The sequence below is a fragment of the Lolium rigidum genome, chromosome 7, assembly GCF_022539505.1.
Source record: "Lolium rigidum isolate FL_2022 chromosome 7, APGP_CSIRO_Lrig_0.1, whole genome shotgun sequence".
In the NCBI taxonomy this organism is placed as follows: domain Eukaryota; kingdom Viridiplantae; phylum Streptophyta; class Magnoliopsida; order Poales; family Poaceae; genus Lolium; species Lolium rigidum.
This window is the reverse complement of record NC_061514.1, coordinates 12,784,268-12,804,829: the sequence shown is the minus strand read 5'-3', so window position 1 is coordinate 12,804,829 and position 20,562 is coordinate 12,784,268. Positions and strand designations below refer to the sequence as shown.

Below are 20,562 nucleotides of genomic sequence, written 5' to 3'. Positions count from 1 at the left end.
TAATATTTGCAAATCGAGAGATTCATGCCAAGATGCAACCACATGGTTGGATGCTAGAAATATATGCATGAGAAGATACTTGTTACCGAGATAGCATTGGTGCGGATGTAGTAGATATGAGTTAGTTGACCATCCTAGCTTGCCTAAAATTACCATTGAGTCACCACATCTTCCTAAGTGTGAGACAAGCATCCAATGTATCTCCTTGTACCTAAAACAAAATTAAGCACAAAATGGTACCCGAACTAATTGGGTCCAAAGTAGTTAGGTACACTACAACATATAGGACAAACTCCACAAAACTATGTGCATATAGATATGAAATCGAATTTCATGCACATCTTAATCAAATTAGGATTTGATGGAGTTTACCCTATATATTGGATCAAAGAAAGTAACACATGCCATAAGATATACATATATTAAATATGCATGCACAAGACTTTCAAGAACCAAAGGAAGATACAATTTGGACAAAACACCAAATAACTCAAGATACAATGGTTGTCCAAATTATATCAAAGAATCAAATCAACACAAGATTGACTCCAAAGACTTATCTGATTATAAGAAAGCTAATTAAATCAAAAAAACAAAGGAATGAGATAACCAACTCCAAAGAGAGCAAGATTCCAACAAATAAACCAAACCCTCAACACTTTATATGACGGCACAAAGTACCAAAAAGAAAAGTTTTGTCTCCCAAAACCAAATTCTTGATAATGATCAAGAGATGTTAAGCATTCTAACAAATATAGGAGAGCTCCCCCAAGATTGGTGCATTGTCTAGGATTTTTCATATGAATACAAAATGCACAAAACTAGGATCATCATGCTACCTATATCTCCTAAAAAGCTCAGAAAATTAAAATCAACAAATTAGATCCATAAGATGCAATGAAGACACATGGGAGTCAAAGCACAACAAATTCATGGCAATAGATAAGGCAATTAAACACAAGAGCCAATGTAAATATGATCAATAAATATCTACCTTATAATTGATTGCCACTTGTCCAAGGACAAGAGGTATTAGGAAAAATTTACTGATGGTAGTTTGTAAGTATACGTAAGATCATATTTACAACAAATAAAGCATATGGTAAAAGATAAGAGTTAACCATCATGCAAAGAGAGTTTCTTGGTAGCTTCAATTAGTCCTACCAACATGCAAAGCAATTGATGAGGACATCCCTACTACACTACTACCTCTGTCATTACAAGATGAAGACGATGTTGTTGTGAAGCTCAAGTCCAATGAAGTCAGGATTGGACCAATGACACGAGCTCATGCGAAGCTACTCAAACAACAGGTGAACTTGTTCCTAAGTGATACTTTGATCGATGAGAACTTTATATTGCCTAAGTCCTATTACTTATGTATGATCAGGTATGAATAAGGAGCAAGCATCGCACGAGGAGGAGAGGAGCAGTTGGACAAGAAGCTGGACGTGAAGCTGGACATGGAGCTGGCCATGAAGCTGGACATGAAGACATCCCATGGACGCACGAGGGAGGAGAGGGAGGCATGCGCGAGGGGAGAAGAAGAAGTCCAGGCTGGCACCAGGCTCGGTCAGACCGGCCGGCGCGCCCGGTCCCAGGCCCAGTCCAACCGGGCGCCCGACCGGCCTATCCCGGTGCCAACCGGATCCCCAGCCGGTGCCAACCGGGCACTATTCAGTATGCCCGGAACCGTAGCCCGGTCACCACCCGGCGCCAGGCCCGGTTTCAACCGGTCTAAAGCGGTCCCAGGCCCGATCGACCAGCTCCTGAGCCGGCCGTGTCCGAGTCTGTCTCGAGCAGATCTTGATCTGGGTCGGTTATTCTTGTATTTTCTTGAACCCTGGTCGTCCTGAACCCCTATATAAGTGCCCAGGACGCCCCCAAATTAGGTTTAGACCACGGTTAAGATAAACCCTAGTTCATAGTTGATTGCTTTGCAACTCTATCGAATTCTTACACCATATTGCATTGATTTGGTGTAAACCCTAAAAAGTCTTGTGTGATCTGCTGTTCCATTGAGAATTAGACGATTGCAGCTTACCGCTTCGTGGTCGGCGGCTACGTGCGCAAGTGTGTGGAGTTGCGAATATCTTGCAGGGTTGAGAGCTGTTGCATTGGCGACAGGGACCAATCGAGATATCTCATTGTGTCATACAAGTTATCATCCACTTCATCGTCAAGTTATCTCCGTTGTGTTCATCCCGTGATCATCATCACCACCGTGCTTACTGAGAAGATCGGGCAACCCCTTATCATCTTGGTATCAGATTTCAGTGTTTCCTCGGTAAGCCATCCACAATCCACCCCATAGTTGAGTTGTGAGTGTTTTCCTATCTAGAAAAAGCCAAAAATATTAGGGTTAGGGTTTGCCATAGCATTAGATTGCACTAATTTCGAGTTTTAGTTGTTTTTCGTAGTTGTTTTTGCGTATCTTTTTCTTCCGTCTAGTTTTGTTAGGGTTTGTGTCTCCGCTATCATCTAGTGTCAGTTTTTGTTACTCCCAGTCCACATAGCGTACAGTGTGCTTGTTCCCAACCATATACACAGCCTTTCGATATAAGTAACTACGAACTTCCCCAGAAGAGACTAGTTTTACCACTCGACAAGCTGCTCGTTAGGGTTTTGGTGCTTTGCAATTTCTGTTGGTCGTGTTATCAAGGAGTTGAGTCATAAAATAAATAAATAAAGCAAAAAGAGCTACATAGCTGCGTGTGTTACAAAAAGAAAATCCAAAAAAAAAGTGAAGTGCTAGTAAGTTTCAAGTGAAGGCCTAGTTTACTTTTCTGCACTTGTAGTTGAGCAATATTGTGCTTGTTTCGTTGAGCTTTGCTAGTGTCTCTCGAGTGTATTGCAACCTTTTCATCCATATAGTTGCATTGCCACATTTATCGCCTTGTGTGACTATCATTGGTTGTCTACGGTCAGCGCTAGAGCTTGTTATTGGTGCAAATAGGTAGCCCACCTACAGCCCCACATATATCCTGCTTTGCCGTGCGATTTGTTCTTATACCCTTGATATTCGCTTCGCTACATCCGTGCACTAGTTGTTACTACAAGTGGTAAGCAACACTAATTCACTTTGGAGCGGTAAGATTTCCTTTTCTTATCAGTTTCGAGTGAGTTGTGAGAGTACCACCATATATTTTTGATTTAGTGCACTAACCTACTAACCATGTCTTCTAGTGATGAGAAAATTGTTAACCAGAAAAACAAGGATGCCGCTGATGTGATGACATGGAGGGAATATGAAGCTCTTCATAATGAGATGCGACGTGAATTCCGCACTCAGGATGATGAGCAGGGGTTTAAGGGTAGCTACACACTACTAGGATTGCTAAGCATAGCATATACTTTACTTTTGAAAACAAAATCCTATCATGCATACTACTCAAAACTCTAATGCATAGTATATAATAAAGTGGGATATAAATGTCACTTGCCTTGGTCACAGCAACCAGCACACTCACAACAATCACAAGGGTAGAACTGATCCTCTTCACAATCTAGACAAGAATATAAACACCAAATAAACACATCATTCAAGATGAAGCAATCATAGACAAGTACGTATGCATGCATGAAATGCACAATTTAATTTCACACAAGGTAATGATGTGAAAATATTGTATTTGGTATTCTCTGGAGTTTATAATGTTGGTGAAGGGTTCTGGATATTTTTATTTTATTAAGGTTCCAAATATACCAACTCTAGTGATACAATTAAGACATAAACTTTAATTAAATTGCTACTTCAAAGTTTTATGTTCTGTAAAAATTATATTTTGACATCTCTAGATAGAGTACAGAAATACAAAGCTAATGCAATTGGAATCATTAAAAATCATTTTTAGATTTTAAACCATGGCCAGAACACTGATTTGAACTAAATTTAACCTAGCAAGTGTGTGCACGTATCAAATTTGGAATTCTCTAGTTCCATAGTGTTCCACATGTTCTTATCATTCCAGAGACTACAAATTTACCATTTTTGGATCAATAGATCAAAAGTTATAAATTTTATAGTGGAAAAGGGTCAATTTAACCATTTAATTTATAGTTCAATTGTTTCTAATGTACCTATGAAATATTTTTACATATTTGGGTTCTACATGTTCTAAGCTTTCCAGGGATACCAAATTCATAATTTTTGGATGTCTAATTTTTTTTCTATGCATTTTCTAAGTTTGGTCTAGAATCTGGTATTTAAATTTGAATTTGAATTGATGTTTGACTGGGGCTGATCGGGGTGCTGACTGTGCAGCTATGTGGCCGCATGTGATTGGCTGGGTGGGGGGAGTTGTTGACTGTGACTAGGACCAGTCAACCGAGGAATCACAGCCGCAGGATTGGGATCCAGTGGTCTAGATCGCGTGGACCGAAGTCAAGGGCCTAAACCCCCTACCGGAGTTCTCGCCGGCGACAAGAGGCACGGCGGTGCTTGCGCGTTCCCTACAATAAAGAGGTCCAGGAGGGGAGCGGGGCTTACCACGGCGTAGCGGTGGTCGACGCGAGTCTGGTGGCGAGGCGGCGATGATGGACGCGTGCAGGTGGCGTCAGAATCCCTCGCCGGAGGTGGTGCAGGCGGTGGTTGGGCTCGGACGCGGACGGAGCCATCGCTGCGGTGCACGAAAAGGCATCAGACGATGTCCTGGAGATGCGCCAGCGAGAAGTAAAGCGAGAGGGAGAAGAGAGAGGAGTAGGGGATCACCGTGGTGGCCGGAATCCTCGTCGGAGGGCGCTCGGGTGGCGGAGCTTCGGTGGAGAAATTGGGCGGCCTAGCGGCGTGTTTGGGGGTGCTGTGAGAGGCAGAGAGAAGGGGGAGATGGGGGCTTTATGGAGAGGAGCTCGGGGGCCGTTGGGGAGCCGCGGGTGAGTGGGGCTGCTACGCGCGGGGAAGGAGGAGCAGGAGGTTGAGGAAGGTGCTGACAGGTGGGTCCCACCTGTCAGCGAGTGAGAGGAAAGAGAGGAGAGAGAGGGGCTGCGCGGGCTGAATCCTGGCTAGGCCAGCTCGGCTCGCTGGGTCGGTCCAGTTGGGATGCCCTTCTCCTTTTTTTCGTTTTCTTTTTCCTTTTCTTTTTTCTGTTTTCTTTTATAACTTTTGTTTTAAGCCTCCAAATGTATTCAAATCACTTTCTAAAAGTTTGTAAAATCCAAAATAGTGTTTTAGGATAATAAGGGACATGTTTAATACCCATTTGTAGAAAATAAAATAACAATTATATGCACTTTGGCTTATAGGGCTACTTGGGCAATATTTTGCAAATAGAACTTTTAGGGTTTTAGGTTTTTAGGGTTTGTTTACTTTATATTGCTCTCAAAATGTATGAATGAAATGAATGCATGATGCTTTTGAATTTTGAAAATTCTGGGTTGTTACAACAACCTCACCAACCATTATAGTGGCATTTGAACATTTTGTCATTTTCTTGTATGTCACATACAATCGAATTTTTTCGTGCAAACTTACAGAAGTAAGGATCAACATAATATGTACATGCAAAAAATTACTTCAATTTTTTTTAAAACTTTTAAGTAGTTTTTTTTCCAATTTTGAAAAACCCGGGTGCACTGGCACCCGGGTGCATCTGGGTATTTTTCGGGGGTGCCAAGTCCTATGTATTTCTCAAATTAGCTCTATGCCTATAAAAGTTTTTTTTTGGGTGAACACCGCTTCTCAGACATGAGAAGAAGAGCCTTGATCTACCGAAGAGTGCCTCTATATCTAGTCTAGTCCAGGAATTACAGTAGTAGACCTGCAGTACCATCTACCGATCCTTATCTATCCCAAGAACTACAACCGCGGCAGCCAGTCTCACACCCACTTTGATCTATCCAAAAATTAACACTTGCATTTCTCTTTCCATCGAAGCTCACACCCTTCACTTTCCATCCAAAGCTTTGATCCATCCAAACCAAAGCCATGATTTGATCTTCTCGCCTTGATCCTTCTAAACTTCGATCGTGATGAACTTTGCAAAAATATTCGTGACGAATTTTGTTGGTGGGGTATTGGCTGTGGGCTTTGCGTTGGTGGAATCCATTGACGATCTTACACTACTTTACAGAGTCGGTTTTCTCGCCTTACTTCTCACCGTTCTCAAGACAACTAGCGCGATCCTGGCATGTGGCATCGCTCTGCCCACTTGTGTTCTTTTGGACCTGATAGCCGAGGAGGCCGTGGCGACCTTCGCCATGGCAGCCGGCGGGCTGCCCGTACTCGTGGCGAGTCAGCTTGGAAACTACTCGCAGACAACATACTTTTTTTTAGAAAAACCAACGACGAAAAGATAAATGCACTTGGCCATCTACCAACACCTGATAAATGCAGACAACATACTTGGTTGTTGGGTCATCGCTTTTCTTGATCTGTCTGACTGTGCGAAGCAGCGTCGTCAGGACAATGGCTCTTCTCCTCGTAGGAGGGACATCTCTACGTTTGGCGTACCTCCTTCAGATGGGGTTTTTGGCCTAGCATCTTCTCCGACTCCTTGATCTGACCAGGTAACTTTCATTCCCTCCTCTTCCTCCCGAGATTCCCTCCCGCCTCCTCCCTCTCGCCGCCGCCGCCGGCGTGCAGATCCAGGCGCATAAGAGATTAAACTAAGAAACGGGGTTCTTCAAACTGCAGCCATTACTTTCTTTCTCGGCGAAAAACACCACCTCCCGACCCCCGCGTCGCTCCTCTCTGGCGGCGGCTCGGGGGAAACCCGAGCCCCACCGCGCCGCAGCCCACCCTCCCTGTAGCCCCTCTCGCCGTGCCGCCGCCGGAGGAAACCGTCGGGCGAAGCCCGTGCGGCGGACGGTGGCGGCGGGGCCTCTCCGCTCGCGCGTGCAGCGTCGATCTTGACATGTTGAGTTTCATTATGTTTTAGGCATCACTTCATCAGTTTTATAGGTTTGTGACTTTTTTTTTCTGTTTTCCCACAGATTGCTGCTGTTTTCCGCGAGTCCTTGCGACTGACTAATGATAGTCGTAAGAAGTTTGCTTCTGGGAGGATAACAAATTTGATTTCAACCGATGCAGAGTCTCTTCAGGTATGTCAATAAGACTCAGCCGTTGAGGGCAATAGAACACAAAATCCTGTGAAGGCTCCTCATTTGTTTCTGCAAATCAACAGGGAACTTGCCTCCTCCTGAAGGTGAATCTCCAAGGTTACGTCCTGAAGGTGAATCTCCAACTGTTCCTAGCAGCTTCACAACTACACTATGGCCTGAGTGCATATCCAAGTGGTGCTAAGTTGGAGCAGCTGTGAACCTGTTATAATTAATAGTACAATCTTTGCGCCAAAAGATAACCTGGAGGGTCTCCACGCCCTAATCAGGATTTCAATATTACAGCGTTTACATGAGAATATGATTCTATCATTGATAGAGTTGAGACATGTTGATCAGCATGGACTGCATTAATGTGAAATACAGAACACATAAGCTTGACTAAAGCATCGGATTACAACGTCCACGGCATGCATTAATGCTTGACCCACTGTGCAGATTCCTCGCTTTGAAATCTGTGATGCACTGTTATTACCTATTTCTAATATGAAAGATTCACAAGTAGGAAGTCTGGCTGATGTCTATACAAAGTGTGTGATGTTCTAGTGCGGAGGTACAACCGGTCAATCTTCATTTGCAAGAGAATTTTTTACAGAATCTTCACGATCAGTTTCTATGCGGCTCTCCGTGGAATGAGGAGAGCGGATACTTCCAGGTGTTTGACAGGCCGCCATCGTCTTACAATGCTCTGCCTCATCGTCACGTATATTGATGAATACATCATACAAGTTATCTGCAATGGTATATGGGAACCTGTTAGAACACACATACTCTTTATAGCGAAAGCATTCAGAAGAAAATCCAACTTCTCGTTTATACGTGCTATGTTATCAGTACAGACAGTTAAAACCGAAATTCCAGGAGCAGGAGCTAGTGATCAGGTAACAATCTGCTGAAACGAATCATGACAGTGATTTGATGGGTCTTATATTATACGTTCCAGCAATGAACTCATGACCTAATCAGATGAATCAGTGAAACTAATTTCCCAAGCAACATTAAACTTGTTAAACCCAGACATTCTGAAAAAGTTAACTCAGTGAAACAGTCAAGAATCAAGATCCAGAAAGAACTGTACCAACTTTAGGCCTCCTAGAACTTGGGGCTCTTGATGTTTGAAACTCATCTGAGGATATAAGCCATGAAAGCAATAAGCATAGATATTAATGGTTAATATAAAGCCTTAAGATAAACATGTTCAAGTAAGGGCCTACCAAATAGGTAAAGATCCTCATTCATGTAATAGTTTATAGCTGCCTCTGGAGCTGGTAGTTTTATCAACTGATCTGTTGAAAAAAGAGGAAAGTAGTGTGCATTATGGAATTGGAAGTTGTCATCACAGGAAAGCAAACATGCGTTCAATGGAGCCCAGGTAGGTAGACAACAAAACTACTATGTAATAGGCTCAATAAATTATGAACAGGAGGTAGTTCAAACAAGGGAAACAAGAGGCAACCAACTTGGCTATGTCAGCTAATATCTGATATCCAGGCTACTGTTATTCCATAAAATCATAGGTATACAATTTAATCAAAACACATAGCACTGAAGGTGATGGTTAGCTATTGTACAAGTTATCAATTCATATACATCAGGAAGAATAGCTAGCCCAGTAAGGTTGTCTTACCTCCATTGACCTTAAGGAACTTGTCATAAGTTGAGTATGCATGCCTCTCAACACACTCAGAAAAGTGGTCTGTATATAATAAGATAACCGAGTTCAAGCATTATCATCATAAAAGCACAGTAGTAAGAAGAAAACAGATACTTCATGATCGGAACTAATATCTTTTTTTTTTTTGCGAGAAGATCGGAACTAATATCTGTACTCACATGCCATTCTTGGGCTCAGCATGTACATGCCAACAGCTATGAAGTAGTAAAAAACGGCACTAAACCGCGCAAGAAAGCGATCAATCCATTCAGAATTGCCACCCAATTCCTGATATGAGCCGAGAGGAGGAAGAAAGTAAGAAATATGCATAACTGCAATCCAACACAGAACGGTATCTCGAGCTCAGGTTCATGGCTAGGAAGAAAACAGGGCATAAAAAAAATATGTATAATGATTAAGAACATACTTCCATGATCAAGAGATGATGGAACTCATTCATGCTTTCAGCAAAGTGCACTTTGATATAATCCGCTTTCCTCGACCAGCCGAAGGTCTCGTACAAGTGAAGCACCGATATAAACGCTGCTCGAACAGATAAGAAGTCAACAAAGCAGAGGCACTAAATGGTAATGCGAGAACTTCAGTGAGCCTCACCGAAATACGGCACCCTGGCGATGGTCTCGAGCACGAAGAACCTGGCGTAGTCGCGGTCACGGTACAGAAGATCAAGTATCGCGATGATGAAATCCTGCGGGGCGCACACAGCAAGAAGTAGAACAGCCACATGTTCAGAGTTCAGACAAGCGGCTTAAAATCTGATCCCAAATCTATTACGAGTACTACATGGAGCAAGCTGCTGCCTGCTGTGGTGTATCACTGATTGATGACTCACCGTGAGGAAGATGTTGAAGGACTGCTCGAGCCTGACGACCCAGTCGTCGTCGTCCGTGAGAGCCACCGCCTCCGGAGGGCCCTCCGCCGCTTCCCTGACGGGGAAGGACTCCTCCACCACGGTCTCCCCCTGCCTCACCTTCTCCCGCTGCGTCGCCTCCGCGCGGAACCTCCCCCTGCTACTCCTGTGCACAGGCAAAGGCAAACCAAAGTTGCAGCGGGGCCGAGAGATAGAGGTGTATGGCGAGGAGGGGGAGGGGGTTACCCGGAGCCGAGTACGACGGGGCGGCGGGCGCGGATAGGGGAGGGCAGGAAGGAGTGAGGAAAGCGGCCGGCGAGGTTGGAGGAGAGCGCGGCGGGGACAGGGGACGCGGAGGCCGATGCGACCGCCGCCATGGTGCCTGGTGGTGGGATTTGGGTCTCTGTGACTGCGTGTGCGTGCAAGTAGGTGCCAGGGAACGCGGCACGGCGGTGAGGGAAGGGGGCTGGTCGGTATATTCGCTCGGGAGCGGGACGGCGACGCCGCCGGAAACGAACGGGACGGGCGAGGCGAAGCAAGTGAGGTGTGATCGAGTGGCGAATGATGAGTGGTGAGCCGTTGCCGACTGGAGTCGAGTCACGTGGCTCGCTTTGGCGTAGCGCAAGCTGTCGGTATCCCGCTGCCCATCGATGCATATCAATGTTCGCAAAAAAACGTGATATTTATCTGTACGGAGTAGTATTTTATTTGTACCGGTATATATGTCGAAGACGATTCCATCGATGCATATCAAATTTTGTAGTTTTGAAATATCCACTATACATTCTACTCAGATTCACACATTTGTCATTTTTTCTTAGACTAAAGTACAAAAAAGTTCACATATGAAAACTGGATTTTTAAACATAAAAGGCTATATGTAACTCATCATTCGTTTGTCCACTCTCGGATTAATGGAAATAACATCATGTCTACTGACTTTTAGTATACACTTAAAAAAAGACTTTATGAGGGTGTAGAATTTTAAGATATACGAAGGGAAACTCTCATTTGCAGCTAGTTTCGCATGTACCCATTTTTGTTGTAACACTTCCAACTTTCAGAAAATACAAACTAAAATTCTAGACATACATTGTGTTCTATCTTGTACATCTGTGAAGTTTCATCCAAAATATGTCAATATATGACCTGTGTAAAAAAGAGAAGATATACGTAGTATCACCTAATATTTACACATCAATTATTCTTTTTTGTGTAGATCACATATTGACATATTTTTGGATAAAATTTCACATGTGCACAAGACAAAATACAATGTATGTCTAGAATTTTAGTTTGCAATTTTTTGAAAATTTGGAAGTGTCACAATAAAAATAGGGTGCAGACGCAAGTAGTTGTGGGATATCCCCTCTCGATGTACGAATTAAATTTTGTGTGCAAATTTTTCAACATTTCAAAAGTATATTTAAAATAAAAATTTAAAACCAGATATGCTCTTCTAGATGCCAAAACAACATTCCCGAAGTCCAGGCGATATTTTGTTTGCATTTGGCTATGTTCATGTCATCCAATCAACTTATGTATGCAACACTTAGGTGGTCGACCTCTATGAAGACCATAGAATATGCTCCAACTCATTTCTAGTTGATCTTAAGGCATCTTCAACGGTCCGACAGTAAATGTACGCAAAATGACGATTTACGATCGGATGGTCAAAATTTGTGTTTGCATCGCAGTCCAGCGGCTCGAAGCAAACTGACCGGCCTGTCCGAATAGACGCAAACGCGGCCCAATTTTGCATCTCGGATGCGTCTGCGTGTGAGCGCTTGCTTCTCCCACGTGCCCGCCTGGCAGTGACTTGGGTCGATGCTCTTCTCAGCAGCGCGTTGGCGAGAAGGCATCGTTTCGACAGTTTGCTTCACGTTGATGGCGATGCCTCGCCTGCCGAGCGGCCGCCGCCTACCTCTGCCAATGAGATTTAATGTCATTGCCAAGCGTGCCACCCTCGGCTTCCTCGGGGTAATAAAAAGAGGGGTGTGCATTCTGCTGCCTCATCCCATCCTCAACCCTAGCCGCCGACAACATCCACCGTAGCGCTGCCTCGCACATCCCTTCTTACAAGTCCCGCGAGGGAATCCATGGTGGGTATAGGTGGACGAGGCCCCGGGTGCAGCGGTCGGGGCCATTGTGCTGGAGCAGCAATGCCCCCACGCTCGCCGTCACATGTGTCGTCGTCGTCTTCGCACGAGGCGAGGTGCTTCGAGTTCCTCCTTCACATCGACGATGACAAGTTCGTTGATGGCACCGAGCCGGCCGAGTTGCAGCTACGGGAGGTCAGCTCCAACTTTTGCCGGTGACCTGTCGAGGTGTTGTTCAACGGGCAGGGGAAGATGTACCTGCACACCGGGTGGGACAAGTTAGCCCACGACCTCGAGGCCGACTGCCAGCTCACATTCCTATACGAAGGCGACGACGAGATAATTGCCAAGCTGTTCGACGACACATCCTCCGCGGGCACTACCACACCGACGAGTTCGACTCAAAACCGATAGCTACTACCATCAGAGTGTTTTTCCTTTGCAGCAAACATGGTCACCGGCCAATTAAAGCCAGTAGTGTTGGTTTCAAGATGTTCTTCCAGGTGCAAAGAAAACCAGGCACGTCAACCCGCCAGCTAGATTTTCTATTTTTTGGTGACTGGCAATTCTTCAAAGCGAAGAAGATAAAGACCAGGAGAGCCCACTAGTTAGGTTTACTCATTTTGCAATATTTCAACCATATTCCAAATTGTGTAGTTGTTTCTGAAATATTCCTATTTTTGTTTAAATAACAACAAAAAAATTAGCTAAATAATTATGTGTCAGACTGTTGGGGCACCCTAGACGCAAACAGGCGTGGACAAAAATAACTATTTTTGTATCTGCAGCCCGATGCAAACAAATGCAGCCCGTCATTTTCAGCGTTCGATTTGAGTTGGCCCGCTGGAAATGCCCTTACAATTTAGGGATATGCCATACAACTCAACTATTTTTTTAAAAAAAAGATCACATAGTGTTGAGATAGTTCGATTCGGTACTAGGGTTTATCCATCATCCCACCGCACCCGTTTGCCATATCACTGTCTCTTCCTTCCAGAGTGACAGCATGCAGTAATTCACAGGAATCGTAGCATGCGTCAAACAGGCAACCGCACTCTTGAGTTCTCCAAACGACGGGCAACGACACAAATATCGCCAGGACTGCAAATAATACATCAGCGTAGACAGTCCCCATCTATTATCAGTCAAATAAAATGGTCAACTCACTAATGCTACAAAATTATCCACAACTGGATTGGAGCGACTACCAGTCAGACGAACCCTACAGCTCGACTGTTGTGTTTAAAATTCCGTGCTGTCGAAGCAGTCTTGCTCAGCCTGCTGCTGCCTGAGAGCTACTGCTAACACTCGCAGGGGGCACGCTGCTCAAAGAGGCCTCGGCGCCCTGGCCTTTCACAGAGGCCCCGCTAATCGAGGGGGCCTCAGCGCTATTCCCCGGCAGCTGAGGTGCGTCGGAGCTCTTAGAGGCGTGTCTGCTCCTGAGCCTGCTTTTCAGCTTACTGAAGGGCCGCCAGTGCCACCTGTTGTGCAACTTTATTTGGCCCATCAGCTTCTGTTGCTCCCTCCGGAAGGCCCGTCGGGCGTACCAAGCTCCACCGCGCCACCCTAGGGCATACCTGATGATCACAAGATTAGTAGGTTTTATAATTTAGGTTTGTGGAATGATAAATTGATAACACAGATATTGGGTGTTCTTGTTGGGATGGTTCCTAGATTCATTGGAGATTCCAGGACCACTCATGCTAAACTTGAAGTAAAGCGTGACAAGTGAGCATAAATTTTCAGTTTGGGAGTTCCTTTGGTCTATGTACTGAAGATCACAGAAAAACTATGTCATTTGTGCATGTGCCAGTAATACGACCATGGTATTCTACAAAATACTCCGATAACCAGCTAGGCCTTTGCGCATATCCAAGTAGTTCTATCTTGAAGCAGGGTATACAAAACCAGCCGTGATACTTAATACAAACTATGCAGAAAATGAAAACTACTTCAAAGAAACCAAAAAATAACCCAAATGGAAATATGCCTTCACGTCCTAACTCAGTATACAGCCACTTTGTATATGAACATACGATCCTATCATTGAATGAGAGCTGAAACGTAATGATCAATAATCAGCCTGGATTGCATTTATGTAACAATACATAATGTATGTGACTAGTGAATTGGGAACTTAAGTATGTAGTGCAAAGAAAGTAAAGCAACATGCCTTGCGAATTACTGGAGTACATTATTAATAGCATGAACATACCCAACAACCGAGGTTGTCAATGCCGTGGCTATACAAGCTGGAGTGCTGATATTATTGGAAGTGACAATCTTTTTAATCTCGTCATGATCATTTCTGTGAGTATCCCTCAACTGTTCAGAAAAGAAAAAAAAGAATGATATCACAGATTATCTAAAGTATATATCAGGAACAGTAACAAATAAAGCCACTGAATTTATCGAGAACGAAAAGGGAGATGAAGCCGATGGCTCAAACTCTATGAAAGTTGTGACAATGAGCGTAGAAATCCACTGTCCTAAACCCATCGTAACTCACCTCGGAGACCAAAAAACATCACCTTAGATAGAAAAGGAGATGAACACAAGTAAACATATTTTTATCACATCATCAACAAATATAAAATCGTGTACCACTGAAATAACAAGATAGACATATGCTTATGTGTTCTAATTTTCTTATGCTCATGATTTGAATCCTACCCCCGGAGCAATCTTGAACTTTTGTCGAGTGCCTAACTGCCTAATAACACTTCTATGACAAGTGACACACTGTGGAATGCACATAAAGAAAAGAATATACTGCATTCACAAAATAAGTAGATGACATTAATCAACTATCTCCGAAATTGCTTACAGATTGCTCAATTGAATGAAGTCTCTTGTCAATCTTCGATTGCTGCATATGACGAAAAGAATAACCTATCACAAGAAGTTAAAAGTGTCTATTAGAAATTGTAGATCATCTTCCAAATAACTTAAGAAACAGTGCAGATTTACAACATAAGCATATGTGCTACACCCGTCATACGCCAAAAAACAACACATATAGTGGACTTTCATTGTTAAGTGTAGAGTATAGAGAAGGGGAGCTGTCTGTTCAAAAGGCAAGCTGTCTGACTCGAATTAATCGCATCTGATCCATCAAAAACAATTGAGCACACATGTAGGAAGTACTTAGCATTTAATTAAGGAGCGAAAGCAGTTCTAAAAAATTAACAGAATTGTTTTATGGCAACTAAACCAAGGATCACCAAAGAAGCCAGCAGCAAAAAATGAATATAAGTATTTTCCCAATTACAAGCATATTGCAACAGTTCTAACTCGAATTGAGGTGTGCCCTAAAGTCCTACTGCATATGCTAACGAATTCTTATAGGTTTAGCCGTATAGCAGTTGTGCAACTGCATCACCCAAATACAGCAAATCAGAACAAAACCATCAATCAGACTGTAATTTGGCAAAACTTGCATTCACGGATTTGCCCACCAAGGAGGCAACGCTGAAACAAAGTTGCTCTGGTGCAGCTCTGTTTCCCAAAGTTCCAATCGACGTTTATTCTAGTCTTACATAATGTAAATAAACACAGTAATAAAGATTTAGCAGCGTGGCATTTGCAAAACTACATCAATCCCTACCGCGGATGGAGGGGTTGAGGAAAACGAAGTTAATTAATCGGATGAGTTGATGTCAGACTCTGAACCCGAATACAGCCTGCGAAGTTACGAACTGCGGGGAAAGCAGGGGACAGGAGCTTACCGGCCCACGCCGTGAGGACGGAGGCGATGGAGGTGCCGACGGTGAAGACGACCCGGTGGTTCTCGAACACTTCCTGCACGGAAAGCACGCACCGGGGGATCAAACACACGAATACGCCGGCCAACCAAATCAGGGGCATCGGGGGTTGGGGTCTGATTGGGTCGGGCAGCGAGCTCACCTTGGTGGAGAAGAAGGTGTCGCGTACGGCGGCCCAGGAGTTGGTCGCCCGGCGCCGGACGTTGGGCAGCAGCGCCGCGCGGCGCGCGCCGCCCAGCAGGCGAGCCGCCATCTCGCCCGATCTCGGTGGGAGTCTTTTCCCGCAGGGGATTTGGAATCGATCCCGTTTCCTTGTCGCCGCGACGAGTGCGCGACCAACTTGCCAAGAAAGAAACGAACGGGCGGGCGACGGCGGAGAGGGTGCCAAATAGTAGCGGCTACGGTGGGGGAGCGTCAGTCGGAGTACGACGCGGCGGCGGCAGTGGACACTGAACCGGAATCGTATTCTTTGGACTACATTTAGCCAGTTCTAGCCGATTTTTTATAATTTAACCCCTTTTCATTGGATCCGGTGTTAATATGCATATGCTCTCTCTTTAATACATTTTAAACATATTCTAAATGTTAAAAAAATTCAAAACAATATATTGCGTGCATCCTTCGCATCCTACATGCACATAATTCAAAACTCTGTCGGAAAGCCATCAGGCCAGGTGCTTTATTATGTTTCATCTGTGATATTGCCTTAAAGACCTCCTCTTCAGTTAAAGGAGTTGTTAAAATCTCATTTTCAGTAGATGAAATCTGCGGAATATCATGCACCACCTCTTCTACTAAAGAAATATTGCTTGGGTCCGGTGGCCGAAATATTTTTTTATAAAATTCGGTGATATATACCTTAAGATTATCCTCTCCAACAATTGTCCCTTCTTGCTGTTCCAATTGGAAAAAATTCTTCTTTTGATGTTTACCATTTGCAATCAAATGGAAATACCTCGTATTATTCCCTCCTTCTTGGATATGTTTATCTTTCGCTCGTTGAGACCACATAGATTCTTCATGTCGTCTTAATTTATTCAAACCCTCATTTGCTTTTTTAAATTCTTCTCTTTCATGCGCACTCAAAGGACTCATTTCCGCTTTTATATCAAAATGATCAATATTGGCTCCTTTTTATATTTCCCACTTTGGTTTTTTGCCAAACCTTTGAGAAACTTTCTAATATGCCTTAATTTATTTAGCCAAACATCTATGGGATTCATTCCAGCCACCACCGATTTCCACTCCTTCTCTATCATCTAAAAAAAACCTCTTGTTTCAACTAATGTAACTCAAAAGAGAATTTTGATTGATTACCCAGATGTGCTTTAACCCCTGAGTCAATGAGAATCGGTGTATGATCAGAATCCGCCCTTGTTAATGCACGAACAGTCACTAAAGGAAATTTCTGTTCCCAAGAGATGGATGCTAGAACTCTATCTAACTTCTCATAAGTAGGTTCATCTCGACGACTCGCCCACGTAAATTGTCTCCCAAAGAGCAATTTCTTTTAAATTCATATGTTCAATAATTGCATTAAACACAAAAGGCCAACGAGCTTTAAAGTTATTATTATTCTTTTCTTCCCTCTTCCGAATAATATTGAAATCACCACCCACCAACATAGGTAATGTTTCAGACTCACATGTTCTCACTAGCTCTGCAAAAAATTCTCCTTTGTGCATGTCTTGGGCAGTCCCATAAACCGGCACCAAAATCCATTCAAAACCATCTCTCTTACATTTGATATGAAGTTTTACAAAAATCTCCAGTAGTCACCTTTATCACTTATAGGGTATATGAGTTTATTTCCACTAGAATGCCTCCAGATCTACCATGAGGAGGTAAACAAAACCAAGAAAAATTGTAACCCGCAGTAAGTTGGTTCAGAACAGGAATAGAGAAGTTTGATCTCCCAGTCTCCAACAAGGCTAGAAAATCTAACTTATGTTCCCTAATGGCTTGCTTTGCAGTATCCCCAAAACCCCCTGGATTCCAATTCATACCTTTTAGATTCTACATTATGAAAACCTATACTAACTTTAGTACATTCATGTTCTTTAACGGGCAGTTTTTCTTTCATGCTAGTATTAGACAGATTTACAGTACTCAGTGTGCCCTCAACTTAACAGAAAAACATGCCAAATTTTAAATTATCCTTTATTGGAAGAAGGCCCACCGGCTCGGCACTGATTGCAGTGGATCCGCTCTCCAAAGACGACCGTGGTTCAGTATAACAGCGAGCTCGAGAAGCCAAACGATGGGCATAACGCAAAGGGGGAACTGTAGAAGCGCAAACAACTACTGTTAATCACCTACTGAACATGTATATCCTGATTACTTGATTAGGAATAGAATGGAGAATACCTACCTATTGAAATGGAATGGGTACACCCAGCATACCTGCAACAGTAGTGGTCATTGGTTATGGTCACTTAATAATTGGTCAAACAGGTGTAAATATAGAAGAAACAAAATTACATGTAGCACAAGTAGTATGTCAATGTTTGGAAATCGCCTGCTAGAAATTTATTCTCATCCCACAAAACATGGTAATACATGGGCCGAATTGTTCCACGACCCTTATCCTGCGTAGGAATAGAGATCTTCAATTAGTAACTAGCACGTCACAAGTCTTATGAATATTAGCATCGAGAAAAGTGGCCTACCCTGCTGCAGCTATGGCTACACAAGTAAAAATCAAATTCATCTGGATGGCATATTACTGAATCCACGACACTACCTAAATCAAATAAGGACAGACATTAATAAAAAATCAGAAATTGGTAATAGCTGACAAGCAAAGTCATCAACAACTAACCAGGCCATAAGTTCCCAGTTGAATCAGAGGGCTTGTCACGGTAATCAGCGGGAAACAGCCGTGTACGATGACGCTTCTGGACCACAACATATGTAATTGTTGGGTTATAATCTTTCTCCAATGATTTACATGCCTAAATTAGAAAATAAAACGTTACAGTTACAAAAATGTTCTCAAAGAATAATGTAAATATCTCCTAAGAAAAAGAGGTCAAAAATATAACATCACCAGTTTAATGGCACAAAGTTCGTTCTTCAGAACCTGAGAGTACTGTCCTTTGCTCACCCCATTTCTGGAAAGAAACATGTTAAATATATATTACAGGCAATACTTGTTCTGACTTCTGAGAGATGTCCTAACAGAGTGTACCTGTAAAAAATAATTCTCTGCGGTTTCTGTCCAGTAAGCCGATAGAAAGAAATGAGATGCTCGCTGCATACATCATAAAACTTATATACACATATCCTTTAAGTGTAACATTCAGATGATTCTCAGAGTGAAAAAGATCATACCGGATCATCCCACCAGTAACGATCCCTTTTTCACTATCATACTGGAGTTCAACCAGATTATTTATCCACTCATGATGACCAGGTTGCGAACTAACTAATCCAGCATACCTAGTAACTTCAGGCCAGTCTTGAGAAGCAACAACCTGTATGAAGCATGCAATTACTGCATATTGTCATACATGTAAACACATAATAACATAGGTGCACCACTTCTGGCATCTGAAATTGTGACGTGCACTTACAGATGCAATGGAAGGAGAAGAACATTTTCCAGGAGGAGGATGGGTAACAGTAGCACCGAAAAAAATAGTCGGTGTGTCCCCAACATGGGGAAGTTTCTTTTCTAGAGCGTCATTCAGTACAGTATTTCTTCCTCCCATCTACAAAACCTAATAAATGTAAGGACTTGCATAATTAAGCAGAGCTAAACAAATGGTACAACACAACAAACCTTAACATTAATTTTAAGGGCAACGTTTGCAAGATACTGCTTATTCTTCCTCAAGACATGTTTTGATAGACAACACTGAGAAACCAGTCCAATATCTGTCTCACATATTCTTTTGAGATCACCTAAGGAATAACAGCAATATAAATAAATGAAATTAATCAGACAATAGAATATCTGTCTCACATATTCTATTGAGACCTCCTAAGGAACGGCAACAATATTAATAAAATATATTAATCAGACAATGGTCAAATGTGTTTGGAAGTTAAAAATATACCATAAAGGGAGCCATTCTTGTCAGGCAATATCACAAGCAGAAGGTCAAGATTTCTGCCTGGTCCAAGTTTGGCCATGACATAGCTATGAAGTGATGTCAGTGCCAGTTGTGCATGTTCAGGTTTAGCAGTCTCTACAGAAAGCACAGGACTCAGATTGAATCCCTACAATGAGACAGACAGGGAGAATATGAGTGCACAAAGATGTGAACATACACATGCAAGAAAATGTCAGGAATTCAGTATTTGGGCCACGGAGAAAATTTACCATCCCAGATGCTAGGCACATAATAGCAAGCTCATAACAGAAATTAGTAGCTTCGTTTTGTCGCACATGCAAGGAAAAGTTGATACATGCCCAGCTATTCACTCTCCCACCTTTGACCATTTTCTAAAATGCAATTATTGTAAGTTATCATAATTGATAATCAGAGGTAGAATGGTTCATCAGAAGTGATCTACAAGATAAAATCTTTGATGAAATGATCACGAACTAAATGATTTCTCATTTTTTATAAGATCATCAAAATACCTACTGAAGAACGAACAATTTTGATCTGGAATACATATTATCGAGTTAATGCATATTTTATTTAACAGGGTTGCTGATACGTCTCCGACGTATCGATAATTTCTTATGTTCCATGCCACATTATTGATGATATCTACATGTTTTATGCACACTTTATGTCATATTCGTGCATTTTCTGGAACTAACCTATTAACAAGATGCCGAAGAGCCAGTTGCTGTTTTCTGCTGTTTTTGGTTTCAGAAATCCTAGTAACGAAATATTCTCGGAGGGTCCTATTTTGCCACGAAGCTTCCAGAAGACCGAAAGGGATACGAAGTGGGGCGACGAGGCGCCGCCACCATAGGGCCGCGCGGCCAGAGGGGGGCCCGCGCCGCCCTATGGTGTGGGCCCCTCGTCAGCCCTCCGACTCTGCCCTTCCGCCTACTTATAGCCTCCGTCGCGAAACCCCCAAAAAGAAGAACCACGATACGGAAAACCTTCCAGAGACGCCGCCAATCCCATCTCGGGGGATTCTGGAGATCTCCTC

General features: G+C 43.1%; 3 protein-coding genes across 3 annotated transcripts in view; all 3 read right to left on the bottom strand.

The window, feature by feature from the left end:
• Positions 1-7,387: 7,387 nt before the first annotated feature.
• On the bottom strand, positions 7,388-10,006 carry LOC124670064 (ubiquinol oxidase 4, chloroplastic/chromoplastic-like). The gene is made up of 9 exons (XM_047206576.1): positions 9,828-10,006; positions 9,564-9,747; positions 9,326-9,419; positions 9,138-9,253; positions 8,890-8,998; positions 8,684-8,752; positions 8,271-8,342; positions 8,135-8,182; positions 7,388-7,789 (listed from the first exon to the last, which is right to left on the bottom strand). The coding sequence occupies exons 1-9, from the start codon at positions 9,956-9,958 to the stop codon at positions 7,620-7,622; spliced, it is 993 nt and encodes a 330-aa protein (XP_047062532.1). The 5' UTR covers positions 9,959-10,006; the 3' UTR covers positions 7,388-7,619.
• A 2,756-nt stretch (positions 10,007-12,762) lies between these two features.
• On the bottom strand, positions 12,763-15,890 carry LOC124676353. Its single transcript, XM_047212432.1, has 5 exons — positions 15,587-15,890; positions 15,409-15,481; positions 14,508-14,572; positions 13,896-14,005; positions 12,763-13,257 (listed from the first exon to the last, which is right to left on the bottom strand). Exons 1-5 carry the CDS (start codon positions 15,695-15,697, stop codon positions 12,954-12,956), a joined length of 663 nt encoding a protein of 220 aa, XP_047068388.1. The 5' UTR covers positions 15,698-15,890; the 3' UTR covers positions 12,763-12,953.
• Positions 15,891-17,483: 1,593 nt separating this feature from the next.
• Positions 17,484-20,562, bottom strand: part of LOC124670912 (protein argonaute 1A-like) — a 71,090-nt gene continuing 68,011 nt past the window's right edge. The window contains exons 8-19 of the mRNA XM_047207372.1: positions 19,772-19,894; positions 19,506-19,668; positions 19,229-19,350; positions 19,020-19,157; positions 18,778-18,920; positions 18,635-18,697; positions 18,494-18,557; positions 18,266-18,398; positions 18,114-18,187; positions 17,926-18,032; positions 17,816-17,847; positions 17,484-17,727 (exon numbers count right to left, since the gene is read on the bottom strand). Of these exons, the coding sequence (XP_047063328.1) occupies positions 17,570-17,727; positions 17,816-17,847; positions 17,926-18,032; positions 18,114-18,187; positions 18,266-18,398; positions 18,494-18,557; positions 18,635-18,697; positions 18,778-18,920; positions 19,020-19,157; positions 19,229-19,350; positions 19,506-19,668; positions 19,772-19,894 (1,320 nt within the window). The 3' untranslated portion in view covers positions 17,484-17,569. The remainder of the gene's footprint in view (positions 17,728-17,815; positions 17,848-17,925; positions 18,033-18,113; positions 18,188-18,265; positions 18,399-18,493; positions 18,558-18,634; positions 18,698-18,777; positions 18,921-19,019; positions 19,158-19,228; positions 19,351-19,505; positions 19,669-19,771; positions 19,895-20,562) is intronic.

Coding starts and splice junctions, on each gene's coding strand:
- LOC124676353 (XM_047212432.1), bottom strand. CDS start 15,697: ATGGCGGCTCGCCTGCTGGGCGGCGCGCGCCGCGCGGCGCTGCTGCCC. Junction 15,482..15,586: donor ACACCTTCTTCTCCACCAAG/GTGAGCTCGCTG, acceptor CTTTCCGTGCAG/GAAGTGTTCGAGAACCACCG. Junction 14,006..14,507: donor TTCATTCAATTGAGCAATCT/GTAAGCAATTTC, acceptor TTTTCTGAACAG/TTGAGGGATACTCACAGAAA.
- LOC124670064 (XM_047206576.1), bottom strand. CDS start 9,958: ATGGCGGCGGTCGCATCGGCCTCCGCGTCCCCTGTCCCCGCCGCGCTC. Junction 8,753..8,889: donor GCTGAGCCCAAGAATGGCAT/GTGAGTACAGAT, acceptor TATTATATACAG/ACCACTTTTCTGAGTGTGTT. Junction 8,183..8,270: donor TGAGGATCTTTACCTATTTG/GTAGGCCCTTAC, acceptor TTATATCCTCAG/ATGAGTTTCAAACATCAAGA.